General features: G+C 40.9%; 1 protein-coding gene across 1 annotated transcript in view; it reads left to right on the top strand.

The window, feature by feature from the left end:
• The window catches only part of MED12L (mediator complex subunit 12L), a 328,770-nt gene that overhangs the window by 302,331 nt on the left and 11,971 nt on the right, over nucleotides 1–14,468 (top strand). The window contains exons 40-43 of the mRNA XM_074963764.1: nucleotides 2,569–2,658; nucleotides 3,338–3,558; nucleotides 10,595–10,751; nucleotides 11,928–11,999. Coding sequence (XP_074819865.1) covers nucleotides 2,569–2,658; nucleotides 3,338–3,558; nucleotides 10,595–10,751; nucleotides 11,928–11,999 — 540 coding nt within the window. The remainder of the gene's footprint in view (nucleotides 1–2,568; nucleotides 2,659–3,337; nucleotides 3,559–10,594; nucleotides 10,752–11,927; nucleotides 12,000–14,468) is intronic.

Raw genomic sequence — 14,468 nt, 5'->3', positions numbered from 1 at the left:
GCCCCCGCCGCTCCCCAGCCTTGTACCCCAGAACTGTACCATCTTTCCCTGGTCAGAAGCCTGACCAACGTAAGTTGATTACCCTCTCCCTTGATGTGGAGAGGACACACACTAGCATTTGTAAACTGAGCTGAGATTTTCCCAGCACTTCAACCAAAGCACACTCTTTTAGGTAAAATATAAAACAGATTTATTAACTACAGAAAGATAGATTTTAAGTGATTATAAGTAACAAGCATAGAGATCAAAGTTGATTACTTAAGAAACAAAAATACATTCGTAGTCTGTTCTACAAACTAGACAGGATTTGAATCAAAAAATGCCTCACCCTGACAGCTGGTAAAACCACCCTTTCCAGTTCTAAGTCTTTGTCCTCCAGATGTTTCTTCCAGGTGTTGAGGGGGAGGGGGGAATGAGAGAGGTCAAGTGATAATGTCACTTCTTTTATAGTTTATTCCAGCTTGCTGGAAAGATCCATGCTTGTGACGTGGGGGTCTGCCCCCTTTTGTCAAGCAGTGTCCATTGTCTACATGCTCTCTCTGAGAAGTCTTCTGGGATGGCTGTTGGGAGAATGGATTCCCTTTAATGGGACATCAGCACATCTGGCTACTCCGTTGTTGCACCTGAAAGACTGGTTGTGAATGTTCCCAATCTCTCAACATATTTCAGTAACACACACATAGCAAAACTTCCTAACTTTATGTATAATGATAGCACACACAATCCAACAGGATATTAATGTTCAGCAGATCAACACTTTTAAACTGATACCTCACAAGGCATACTTTGTACAAAACATATAATAACTTTATGACAGTGGTGAATTTGGGGACTCCAGGGGGCTGCTGATCTCTTAATGCCCCAGGTCTATTTTCCGGATGCCTTTGTGGCAGTGTCCAAATAATAGTTAAATGTAGGCCTGTTATTTACTTATTTTTGTATATATTTACTATCACATTTCAATAGTTGGTATAGCTTCCAACAATGTGACTATTAACAGGATGAGAGTGAGTGATAAAGAAAAATTCCTGTTGCTCTTGAGGCAGTATCTCCAAGTGGCATTACTCTTTGTCTCACTGATGGTACTCATGGTAACATTGCTATTGGCAGTGTGTTATTGTCCAGGTGGCTTTGAATGATAGTGCCAGTGTTTTGCTTGAATGTGGTGATAATACATCTGATGTTTTGTTTTTCTTTTGGGGCTTTTGGGTTTTGTTTCTTGGTTGTTTTATTGTTGGGGAAAGTGAAGCTCAATGCAAAGTCTGAATGAAAAGCTCTGAACCTTAAAGCTCCTGTAATTTGACATATGTCTACAAATGTTTGGTGGCTTGAATCCTTAGGCCCAGATTTTTGGTATTTTTCAAAGGTGATTTAGGCACTGAGGAACTTAAATTTCATCTACTGTCAATAGAATTAGGCTCCTAAGGTCCTAAATCCCATTTTTAAATGAGACTTAGACTCCATAATCAATTAGGGGTTGCAATGCTGAGCACAACAACGCCTAAATACTCTAAAAATCTGGGCTGTAGTGACTAGGACAATTGTCCAATTAATCTGTTAGAGGCTTCAGAATCACAGAAAAAATATAAGTTTCATTATACCTCTCTCAGTTTTTCACTTGCAAATTGGTGACCCGCTTGATCTCGAATTTGTGCCCAACACTAATATTTTCTTCATCATTCTTCCTTTCAAAACCTGTAGACGAGTGGCAATTTAAATTTTTTAGTGTTTTGTTATTCGTCAGGGACATCACCACTAACGTGTTGGCTTTTGAAAATTAAATTGTAACGAACTCTGCTATTGCACCACTGACCTCACTTGCTTGGGTGCATTTCGTTTGTATGGACTCTGGCTGTGTCACAATTCATATATCCACATATAGGAGACCATTTAAAGTCAACAAATGGGGGTCTTTATGAGCAAAAGCGCTGCATGTGTTTTTAGGCTATACTGGAAATGGTTGCATTGTCTGTCTGCCTATTCAATAGGTATTTATATTTCACTGTAGTATCTGAGCACCTTATGATAGTCATAGTCCTTTATTTTCATTGTTTGCGCTTTCTGTTATGAGGGGTCGTTCTTACAATAATTGATCATAATGGCTTCAGAAAGTTATTCTTTGTATATTAAAGCAAGTGATTTTCAGTGTATTGATAAGTCTCCTGCATAATTCAGTGCACTGCCCTCAAGAATTTATTACTTTTTTAATCCAGAAGGGCCAGTTGTATTCCAGACCTTATTTTTAAGTTATAGCCTCTCTACTGTCTTGATGATCGTTGGTTTTTTCACTGCATTGCTGTGCTTACAGTAGTGTTTCTGAGCTGAACAAAAGATAACCTTTTTACCTCCTCTCCCGACACCTCCCTCAGACCGATGCAGAGGCACATATCGCTCAGTAGTCAGCTCAGTGTCAGAAAACAGAATTTTCTTGAAGAAAAAGGGTTGGAAACTGGTTAGTTAATTCTGTTCAAGACTAAACTGCATGAGCTGTTTGGATCCGTGGACAGAAACAGAAAGACTTGTATTTAGAATAAGCAGATTTTATTTGATTTGTACTTTGTCTTTCAGGGCCAGCCAATAGATCAGTCTGCTATTTTCGCTCAGCAAGTACGTCCTTCTTCCCAGCTTCCACAGTATCCAGGGTTACAGCAGGCACAGGTACTGAGCTACTCCTATGGAACATTTGCTACAGGCTTTAAGGTATACACATGAAACTCACCTCAGTGCAGAGGGTCCAAGCAGTGCCCTACATCCCATTTAAGACCTGCATTAAAGGCTTAATTGGGACTTAAGTAGTGAGCCTTAGAATTTCACCCTTAATGAAAAGTTATTGACAGTTCTCTAGTTCCTGCATAGTTTAGTCAAACAAATCTTTTTGGCAGGCTTCTAATCTTTTCCCAGTGATCTGCCTGTAAAGTCCGTGTGTACCACAGTACTGAGTCTAAAATCCAGCCTGGTTAGAGTGAGGTTGGGATCACTGACTTTGCTCCCCTCATTGTGTCATCATGATGCTACTGATACCGAAAAGAAGTGTTGGTGCTGAAGACCCCAGACGCCACTCCTGATTAAGCACCGAATAACTAGGCAAGATGTAAATTAAAAACAGAAATGAATGTGTTCACGCTGCAGCTGAGGGAGCCTATTAGAAAAAGAGAAATACACTATTAAAATATAAGGGTAATTGCTGTTTGGTATAATTACACAGTTGAGTGTTTTACTGAGGGCTCCATTGTCCAGATTTTGCTTTTTAATAAAGGTTACGTTTTTTTCTTTAATGGCTTAAGGATACGAACATGTGGCCTTTGTTAAATTGTACCATGGGCTGTTTTCCATGCAGACTGTGCCTCAGGGATACACAATGTACAGTACTCAGATGCCTTTGCAACAACAGCAGGCTGGTGGTGTAGTGCTTTCACCCAGCTACAACCCCAGAACGTATCCAGCAACTCATTCCAATCCAGCTCTAATGGAAAGACTAAGACAGCTGCACCAACAGCCAAGTGGGTACATTCAACAGCAGGCTGCTGCTTATATTCAGCCTTTACCAGGCACTCAGCGGTAAGGCTTTATATGTTCTTCTGGTTTATTATATTACAGGGACTTTGCGGTCTTGATATATAGCTCTAATACTTGATTTAAAATTATGTCCATTAATCAGAATGAGGTTAATGGCGAGTCTTGCTACTGTTACATTTGTTCTCCCTCCCACTTCCCGCCCATTGTTTGTTACAGTCACTTGTTGCTTCTTGTTTTCGATTACAGTAGAACCTCAGAGTTATGAACACCTTGGAAATGGAGGTTATCCATAACTCTGAAATGTCTGTAACTCTGAACAAGACGTTACAGACTTCGGCCACCGGGGCGGAGGGGTTGGGGCTGGGGCTGCAGCTGCAGGGTTTGCGGGGGACAGGGCTCTGGGCAGGGGTGGCTTAGGGCTTATAGAATCATAGAACCATAGAATATCAGGGTTGGAAGGGGGTCATCTAGTCCAACCCCCTGCTCAGAGAAGGACCAATCCCCAACTAAATCATCCCAGACAGGGCTTTGTCAAGCCTGACCTTAAAAACTTCTAAGGAAAGAGATTTCACCACCTCCCTAGGTAACGCATTCCAGTGTTTCACCACCCTCCTAGTGAAAAAGTTTTTCCTAATATCCAACCTAAACCTCCCCCACTGCAACTTGAGACCATTACTCCTCGTTCTGTCATCTGCTACCACTGAGAACAGTCTAGATCCATCCTCTTTGGAACCCCCTTTCAGGTAGTTGAAAGCAGCTATCAAATCCCCCCTCATTCTTCTCTTCCGCAGACTAAACAATCCCAGTTCCCTCAGCCTCTCCTCATAAGTCATGTGTTCCCATCCCCTAATCATTTTTGTTGCCCTCCACTGGACTCCTTCCAATTTTTCCACATCCTTCTTGTAGTGTGGGGCCCAAAACTGGACACAGTACTCCAGATGAGGCCTCACCAATGTCGAATAGAGGGGAACGATCACGTCCCTCGATCTGCTGACAATGCCCCTACTTATACATCCCAAAATGCCATTGGCCTTCTTGGCAACAAGGACACACTGGTGACTCATATCCAGCTTCTCATTCACTGTAACCCCTAGGTCCTTTTCTGCAGGACTGCTGCCAAGCCATTCGGTCCCTAGTCTGTAGCGGTGCATGGGATTCTTCCATCCTAAGTGCAGGACTCTGCCCTTGTCCTTGTTGAACCTCATCAGATTTCTTTTGGCCCAATCCTCTAATTTGTCTAGGTCCCTCTGTATCCTATCCCTACCCTCCAGCGTATCTACCTCTCCTCCCAGTTTAGTGTCATCTGCAAACTTGCTGAGGGTGAAATCCACACCATCCTCCAGATCATTTATGAAGATATTGAACAAAACCGGCCCGAGGACCGACCTTTGGGGCACTCCACTTGATACCGGCTGCTAACTAGACATGGCGCCATTGATCACTACCCGTTGAGCCCAACAATCTAGCCAACTTTCTGTCCACCGTATAGTCCATTCATCCAGCCCATACTTCTTTAACTTGCTGGCAAGAATACTGTGGGAGACCGTGTCAAAAGCTTTGCTAAAGTCAAGGAACAACACGTCCACTGCTTTCCCCTCATCCACAGAGCCAGTTATCTCATCATAGAAGGCAATTAGATTAGTCAGGCATGACTTGCCCTTGGTGAATCCATGCTGACTGTTCCTGATCACTTTCCTCTCCTCTAAGTGCTTCAGAATTGATTCCTTGGGGACCTGCTCCATGATTTTTCCAGGGACTGAGGTGAGGCTGACTGGCCTGTAGTTCCCAGGATCATCCTCCTTCCCTTTTTTAAAGATGGGCACTATATTAGCCTTTTTCCAGTCGTCCGGGACTTCCCCCGATCGCCATGAGTTTTCAAAGATAATGGCCAATGGCTCTGGAATCACATCCGCCACCTCCTTTAGCATTCTCGGATGCAGCGCATCCGGCCCCATGGACTTGTGCTCGTCCAGCTTTTCTAAATAGTCCTGAACCACTTCTTTCTCCACAGGGGGCTGGTCACCTCCTCCCCATGCTGTGCTGCCAGTGCAGCAGTCTGGGAGCTGACCTTGTACGTGAAGACAGAGGCAAAAAAGCCTGAGAGCACCCGAGCTCAGGGCTTTAGATCTGGGGGGATCGCTGGGGCTCAGGGCTTCAGGCCTGCGGCTCCTTTCCCGGCTTCTGCCTTGTGGGGGGCTCTGTGGCTTGGGGCTCTCCACAGCTCTGCTCCCAGTTTCAGCTGGGTGGGGGGGTGCCAGGTCTCAGGGCTTTAGCTACAGGGTGAGGACTGGGGCTGAAACCGGCACTCCCCTCTTCGCTAAAGCCCCGAGCCCTGTCGCCCCACATGGGGCTGAAGCCAAGAACGGAGCCACGGGTTCTTGAAACCCAAGTGCTCCCGAGGGTCTGAAGCCCTGACCCCATCCCCTGCCCAGAGCCCTGACCCCCCTCACTCTGCAGCTGCCGACCTAACCCCACCCTGGCTAAAACCCTGAGCCCCATGGCTAAAGCCCTGAGGCAGTAAAGTATTTAGTGTGTGTGTGTGTCTGCTGCTGCCTGATTACTTCCAGTTCCAGAGGGTGTCCATTTGATCAGGAAGTACGTAACTGGTGTTCATATCTTTGAGGTTCTATTGTAGATTATAAATTGTTTGGGCACAGACTGGGCCATCCTCTGTATTGGTGCAGCATCTGCACAATGGAGCCCTTCTGTGTATAAGTGCATTTTGGGTCCATAATACACAGAGAACTTACCAAGTTAACACAATACCATAATCTGGTTTACAATCATAAATCCTGCAGGATCCATAGGGAAATAAATGCTGGAAAGTCTAGGAAACACAAGATCTGTTCATTCATTGAACTAGCAATGGGCAATTTTACTATGCTTATGTTTGAATGCATTAGATCATTACTAGTTTGAAAGTTCAGCTCAGATGTAGTGGCATTTACGTTCTGCCTAGGAGAGACTATCAGAGAAGTCGCATTAAGGGGAAAAGGAAAAATCAAGAGTGGGAAAAAGATGTAAAAATGGAACAGAAAGCAGGCAGAGTGAATGGAAATTAAATCAATGGAGAGAGGGGGAAAGAGGGAAATTCTAATGAAAATGAAGGCTAGGATTTTCAAAAGTGCCATGTGTTGGCCTAACTCTGCTCCTATTGAAGTCCCATGAGAGTTTTACCATCAACTTCAATAAGAGCGGTGTTAGACCAAAGCCAAGTGCCTCTGAAAATCCCACTGACACTGTATATACCAGCCAGTCACTTGTGCCAGCCTAGCTTTTAGAGCACTTTTCTGTCCCTAATATTGAGCAAATTTTACTCTTCAACTAGAAAAGCACATTTTTATCCAAATGTTCCTTGAAAAAACAGGTTAAAATATAGGTGAAAAAGTTTTTCACAAACTCCAAATTGTTGTGAAAACAAAAAAACAAGTTTTCAAGATTTGCAAAATCTCAGACTCTACAAATTTATTTATCCCTAATTGTAATGGGATAGTATGATTCAAAAGCCTGTTTTTAAAAGGACACTTTAAAAGACTTCCCACGCTTTGTTAAAAGCATCTCTAAAGGTCACGTTAACTGTGGGGACTTGAGGATAGAATAGTTGTTGGCTTTCTTTCACTGCAGATGTTATTTTTCAAAGTCAACATGAAGCACGTTGATTCCATTTATTAGTTATGTAAGTTATCACAGTCAAAATGACTAATCTGAACCAAGGTTTTAGAGTCTAACACATGTACAATACCTGATATTAATCTTGTATAATATGCTGATTTGGGTATTGTAGAGCATTCTCAAACTCTAAGAATAAAGCTTCATGTTTGACCTAGGACTGTAAAATATTTCTAAAATATGCTTAATAACTTATGGCCTGATGCAGCTCCCAGTGAAGTCAATGACAGTTTTCCTGTTAATGAGATAGAATGGGTTAATGGATAAGGCACTGAACTGGGCATCAGGATTCCTGGATTCTACCACTAACCTGTTGTGTGGCCTTGGCCAAATTGTTTCCCCTTCCTTTCCTCTATTTCCTTTTGCACACTTTGGTTTGTATTTTTAGACTGTAAAGACTTTGGTGCAGGGACTGTCTCATTATGTGCTTTTTCAGATATTGCAATCCTATGCAGTATCTTTGAGAACCACTGTATTAAATTTATTAAAGCTGTATGTAGGTTTGTGTCCTGCTCCTTGGGATGGATTACCACAGCTCCTCTAGTAACTAAAAACAGTAGGGGGAGACTACCCCGGGACCGTAAACAACTTTGGAGAAGCACTAGCTCCTGGGATTTGCATATGCTGATTCAGGCTGGGTTTGTCACCAAGAAAGCAATAAAGAGAAAATGTGGGGTATTTAAAGGATGAGTTTAAACAGACTGAGGACCTTCTTTCTGAGCGAGCAAACAGACAGGATTTTTGAAGGATAGGAAGGGGTTCTGGTTTACCATGCTCCCCATGTGGAAAATGGGTGAATTCAGGTATGCTTAGTAAGCCTTTGGTTTTATTGGTTTTTTATGTGTTTTCTCTGTGATGCTTTGCCCTAAGAATAAATAAATAAATATATTCTGCTGGGAAGGAGCTGTGTAGTAGCATATAACTGCTGCATATGCTGGTCATTCTCCGAGTCAAGAAAGCAAAGCACGGGCACTGGCCATTAGGCAGACTGGCATGCTGGGGATATCACACTGTATGGCAGGGAGCTGTACAACCTTAAACCCTGGTCAGAAGGGAGTGGGACACGGGTCCCTTCCCAAAGACAGATCATGGCTGGAGGCCTGAGACCTGACTGGGCACTCTGGGGGCGGGGTTGGGCAGGGGTGGAGGACATGGAGGTGAGGGGAGTACAGGGGCAGTTATCCTGAAAGTGTGACACCTAGCCCAAAGGTGCTCCTATAAAAATAATAATAATAATAATAATTAATAATAACCTCAGTGGGAGCTGCATAGGTCCACAGGATAAAATAGAAAAGCCTTAAGAGTTGTTGCTTGTTTACATAAACTTTTGTATTCATGAACTTTTCTATTTTTTAGTAGGTGAATTGGTTGCTTAGAAAAACTAAGTAGCTATCAGTCCTGTCTAAAGACACTATTTTAAATAGATCATAGAAATAAATATATAGGTATTAAAGTATTGTAATTTTAATTTTACCTTAAAACTTCATTTTTATCATGACATGATCTCAGAATCAGTATCCCTTCTGTCCCCAGTTGTGGGGAGGCTAGCTGCATTTCAGGTTTCAGCCTCATGCCCATCACCCAGACACTCTGGAGATCTCTCCAGCAGGGTGAGGGTTCTGAGGACTTGATATATTTCAAATCATGCAAAAAAATATGCAGGAAAAAATGTAACCGCTGCTTCCCCCAACTTAATAAAAAATAAAAAGTTTAAGGCCATTTTTATGCACACCAATGGAGCAATAAAAGGCATTTTCTAAATCTATTTCTGCTGGGATTTTCAAAACAGCCTAGGAGAATTAGGCACCCAGGTTCCATTAAAATTCATTGGGACTTGGATGTTCAGTTCCCTTTGGCTCCTTTGAAAATCCTAGCCTGATTGGAGTAGTTCCAAGAGGCCCTGATCAGGATCAGGTCTCATTGTGCTTGATGCTGTACAAATAGAGGTAGAACAGTCATTGCCCTGAAGTGCTTGCAGTCTGTTCTGCTTCACAGTTCACTTTAAATGTCCTCAGCATTGTTAAAAATTATAATCCTGGCCCACACATTGTAGAGTAACTGATTTTTATCCTTAAGGTCAAATATCCATTTTTTCATCTTAGCAACAGCATCAAGCTTGTGTCCAAGTTTTTCTTCTGTTTCTCCTTTCTTCTGTTGGTGAACAGATAATTTCCATCTTCTGATGACTGCATAGTGGGCTGCTAACAACAAAGCATTAATCATCTTGGGTTTGTTATAAAAATGGCCAAGCCTTGGCCATGTTCCAAAACTAACTATCCTGTTAGGGAAATGAATTGTCTCCCTCAGTGTCCAACCAATGAGAGATCCTCTAATTTGGGTGTATTTACAATTTTTACTGTAACTTTGGCGTGTCTTTACCTCACCTGATTCTCATTACTAAATTACACCACTATTGGAATACACTGACCACAGTTTTATTTAATCAGCTTACAAATAAATAAGCATTAATCATCATGTCGAAATCCAGGTCATTTACCCCATGAGAATGTGTCCCACACTGAATTCTATCCCACATATTCTGGAGTAACACTGATTTATCAGTTAGGGAATAACGACCTATGCCCTGCTGCCTATGGCACATGATGTTCTTCTTTCTCTGTGTGAATTCGTTTCTAAACCATCCCCACACTAAAACGCCCCTTTTGAGCCCAAATGTCAAAATGAGCCTAAATCACTTCCAATTTAAGTACAGCATCGTATTATAATGGGGGGAAATTAAAAAATATTTAGTGTGTTCAAAAATCAGTTTAATCTAGGACTACAGACATGAATGTGTATTAATCAAATTGTACATTTAATGCATAGTGTTGCTAGAGGGCAGAGATAAGGTTGTTTCGGTTTGCTCACTGTGCATTTCCATGCTTTAACAGGTTTGGATTTCTTTGAAGTTGAAGCTTAACTCTGAATGTCCTGGGTTTATAATGCTTGTTTTGGGGATAATTACATCATCCTTGCAATGTTTTTATTAGAAAATACTGATATTCTCAGCCTCAAGTTCATCTTAACATGGTTTTTGTCTAGAACTAAATCGTAAGGCTGGTGCAGAATGCCTGCTTCCTAGTTCTACAATAAATGTTACATGCAGTGTAGAAGCTGGCTGCTCATTCGAACAGTAGCTGGATTTCGTCTCTTTAGTTTAATTAATGTACAGATATTGATTTCAACCACATATTACTATCCAGTTCAATTATTAGATAATAGCACTGTAGATGTTTCCATTAAATACTTTTTTCCTAAATATTCTTGCTTGAAAATACAATCGTCCTGTAAAATTTGCGTTTCAAATATACAAAGAACAAATTTTAATCCAGGGAGTTGAACACTCACACTTACTTGATCTTTGTCTGTAAATTAAATAGTTACCCTGAAATAGATTCTTCTCATTCAGACTGACTCATCAGCCTTTGCAACAGAGTTCCTTGGTCGGAGGGGGACTTGATACTGTACCAACCACAGCTCCTCACCCAAACCTTAACTCAGTACAGCTGCCTCAGGAACAGATGAGACAGAGACAACAGCAAATTCGACAACAGCGACTCCTTCAGGTGGGACACATGGTTGTGTTAATGAAAAGCATATGTGGGGCCTTATTCGCTGAATCAGGTAGTGCTTTTAACCTGGATCTCCCGTGTCACAGGTGAGTACCTTAGCTGCCATGCTGTGGAGTCAGTCAGTCAGTCTCTCTCGCTCTCCCTCCCTCTAGTCCAGTGACTATTTAATTATTTATACAAAATGGAAGAGCTCCAACAGGAGAGATTGAGAGAGACCCATCCCAGAATAGTCAATAGCCTGGTGGTTAGGGCCCTAACCGCTGGGCTATTGGCTATTCTGGGGTCAGTCTCAATCTGTCTCTCTCTCTCTCGTTTTGAACAAAAATATCATCCTGGACCTGAGAAACCTTCCCAGTGAATCAGCATTTTTCAGCAAAAAATAATTTGTCAAAAGATTTGTGATGAGCCTTAGTTCCTCTCCAGTAACCTCCTCTGTGCCTCAGGCTATTGAGCTGTGACAATCGCAATTTATAGTTTTAGGTTATTACAGTATTAATTGACAATAAGAATATGTATATGCCAGAATTAAAGTTGGGTGGAAACAGCCCATGTCTATAATATTTTTGATTATTCTGATTTGATGATGTACCCCAATTTGGTAGTTAAATCTCAGTTTGGCATTTAAAAACCAAAACTTCACCCTGGGGTTGACATAGAGGTAAAAGCAACACACATTAAAAATACTTTGTGTTTTTGGTGACGGTATAATTATTTTCATGCTTTAACTCTAATGCCAATAGCTCATTTTTAAAAATATTATCAAGAAACTTGTGTGAGCATATAGTTAACAGCTGAATATACCAAACAGCCTTTTACATCTGTTTCTGCAGTGATGTTTCGACAATAGATATTATGAACACTGTATTGTAAATATTTGTTGTTCATCATCCATGATATGGCCGACACTGTGCAAATGGAGAGAATAGCAGGGTCCAGCTCCTAAATATTATAGTGAGGAACACGCCTTCCTCAACCAACACTAGAATCATAGCTTAGAAAGATAAGTAATGAAAAGGCAAATTCCATGATCTGTATCCCTGGAACAGCGAGAGGCTGCTATGCCTTCTCAAATCAAAAGGCGGCTGCTGCTGCTGCTATTGCTATTAATCATTTATATAATATAATACATGTATACATATTATTGTTGTTACCATGGCAATGTTTTTTCAGTTGCAGCAGCAGCAACAGCAGGGTCAGCAGCAGGCACTTGGTCTCCAAGCAGTGCAACCACAGCAGCCTTTGGTAAGCAGACGTATTAAAACCAGACGTTTTTGTGTGCATAGGACGGTGCTTATGGGGTAGATGTTGTTACTCCTGGAAGTAAAGCAATCTAGGAACAGTGCCAGTAAGTGCTGTATAAGCTTACTCAGACGGCTCTGCCTTTGCACGTCAGTGCTGATGTGCACGACCCTGTAGTTTCATCCAGGGTCCTCTCTGACAGTCTTGCCAAATGGTGGGATGGGTTTGATGATATGGCTAAGACAGGTTACCCAATGACTATCTTTTTTTTTTTTAATGTAAAGCCCAGATTTGAACACGTGTCATGAAGCAAAAGGCTGGTGTATTAATCCTTTGCCCCACCTGGTCTACCTAAAACGCAGCATTTTAGTTTGTCTTTTAGAAACACTAGTTCTGGGACTGGTGTACCATGAACTACCCAGTTACCCATAGATGTCAGTGTTCAGTTATACTGGGAAAGTTGGAACTGCTCTTACTCACGTCAAAACTGTTGAATAGATAATTAACAGATGCCTACTTCTGTCAGTCTGGAAACTTTCATGAGCACTAAATTCATTTAATTATTTTAAATTAATGAGTTCATAGGCTCTGAATATATTATTTGAGTGTGTGTGTGATGATGATGATCAGCCTGGGTTTGGGATGACCATATTGCTCACATGCAGTGATTATACCTTACCCATGCTGATAAATCCTATATATTGCACCAAACTATCTTAGATTCTGTATATGCCACACACTTAACAGAAACTCTGTTTCTGGAACTGTTTGAGAATTTTTTAAAAATGTGATTGGAACTCCCTCTGTCTTACTTTTATTTTGTTCCCCCTGTAAAACCAGGTTGCTGAAAGGCCATGAATCCTGTTATGCAGACTTGGAGGCAGAGAGAGCAATATAACCAATACATTTTAAAAACCTCTCAAATTCTTATTTGGATTCTAGACATTAAAATGCCACTATTTCAAGGTCTGGTATAACAGCAAGGGCTGGTGTAATATTGGAAACCTGGGAATCTCTCCATTCTAAGGTGTAAACCGATAATGTATTAGCCTAGAAGGAATGAGATATTTGAACTTAACTTTTACTGCAGCAGCATATGTTGACCATATATTCGGTATATACTATGTATTTTATAAATTTCCTCATGTTATTGAGTAATAAAGAACTATCTTCACTTGCTAGGCAGAACTCAACTTTACAGGAAATTTTTTGCAGCATTGCTAATGGTTTTAGCCTTACATTTTTATACAGATTTTTGTTTTAAAACTTTTATGTGAAAGCAGGATAATATGATTGAGGCCAGTTGTGAAACTGTGTGCACTCTCATATGAACAATAGAATCCAATTGGAATTCTAAGGCGCTTTATATTTTCCTTTGACAATTTAAATATATTTGTATTATATTTACTTGATTTTTATGGGCTCTTCTGGTGTCCAATTTTAAACAGTGAAAATTCCACTATCATATTTAATCAAAAACTGCAGTTTGTAGCTTAATGCCTAAATATGACTCTAATACAGATAAATGGGTTTAAAACCTGAAGAAGTAGTTGTCTTGATATACTGATAATGTGTGCCAAATGGTTAAAATATAGTCACTCTCTTGTACTTTTGTAACTAAGATGTAGCTGCCTGTTATCTGACATTTCAATGTGTATAAAAAAGGATCTGTGGCCGAACACTCTGGAATGCTGTTCTGGTGTTTTTGTGGGGATCCAGAACCGAGTAATGGCATAGTGCCGGAAGTGTGTTCTAGCACTTCTTTTTTTTGGTTAGGACTTGAGCATATAGTAACTCTGTAGAGATGCATTTTACTGATTGGTCATGTACTGCAGTTGCATGGAGAGTACCATATAATCATAGTAACTTTCAGAATATTTCTTTGTTAGTCTATAACACTGGAACCTTTCATTACATCTAAAGTATGAAAGTATCTTGGTAAAAACATTTGAATGACCTGGTCTCCTCCCAAACCATCGAGTAATTTTCTGCAAACACGTCGTTTTACCATGTACTACATTCATGTATTTACACTGGAATTTTGAATTTACACTGGAATTTACATTGGAATTTCTATCCTTGGTTATATGTCTTTAAAAGTAGCTAACTAAAGGAACTCAATTTAAAGAGTAAGCCACGCCAAAATGTGATCCCTACAAAAAGAGCCAGGTTAGAAACAGGTTCCCAACTTAAATGAGCAAGTTGAAAGAAAATATCAGCCCTTAGTGCTAAATTGTGCACCCTGAGTTTTTGAACTAGAGTTTGTGTATTCTGGGGAACCAAGTTACCCAAATTGCATTGTGTTTAAGTTGGATGTCTAGCCCTTTTCTTAGGTAGCTGGTTTATTACCATAGGTGTAACTTGTGGATTGTGTATGTCTGTGTCAGCTTCTCCTGAAACTGTAGTTAGGAGCTGAAGATTGTACCAGAACATGCAAAAAGTACTTTTCATTAGATTTACAATATGATCTTT

Source organism: Natator depressus, chromosome 9 (assembly GCF_965152275.1).
Source record: "Natator depressus isolate rNatDep1 chromosome 9, rNatDep2.hap1, whole genome shotgun sequence".
Taxonomy (NCBI): Eukaryota; Metazoa; Chordata; order Testudines; family Cheloniidae; genus Natator; species Natator depressus.
Note: the sequence above shows the minus strand (reverse complement) of the source record. Positions and strands in the feature narration are given on the sequence as shown.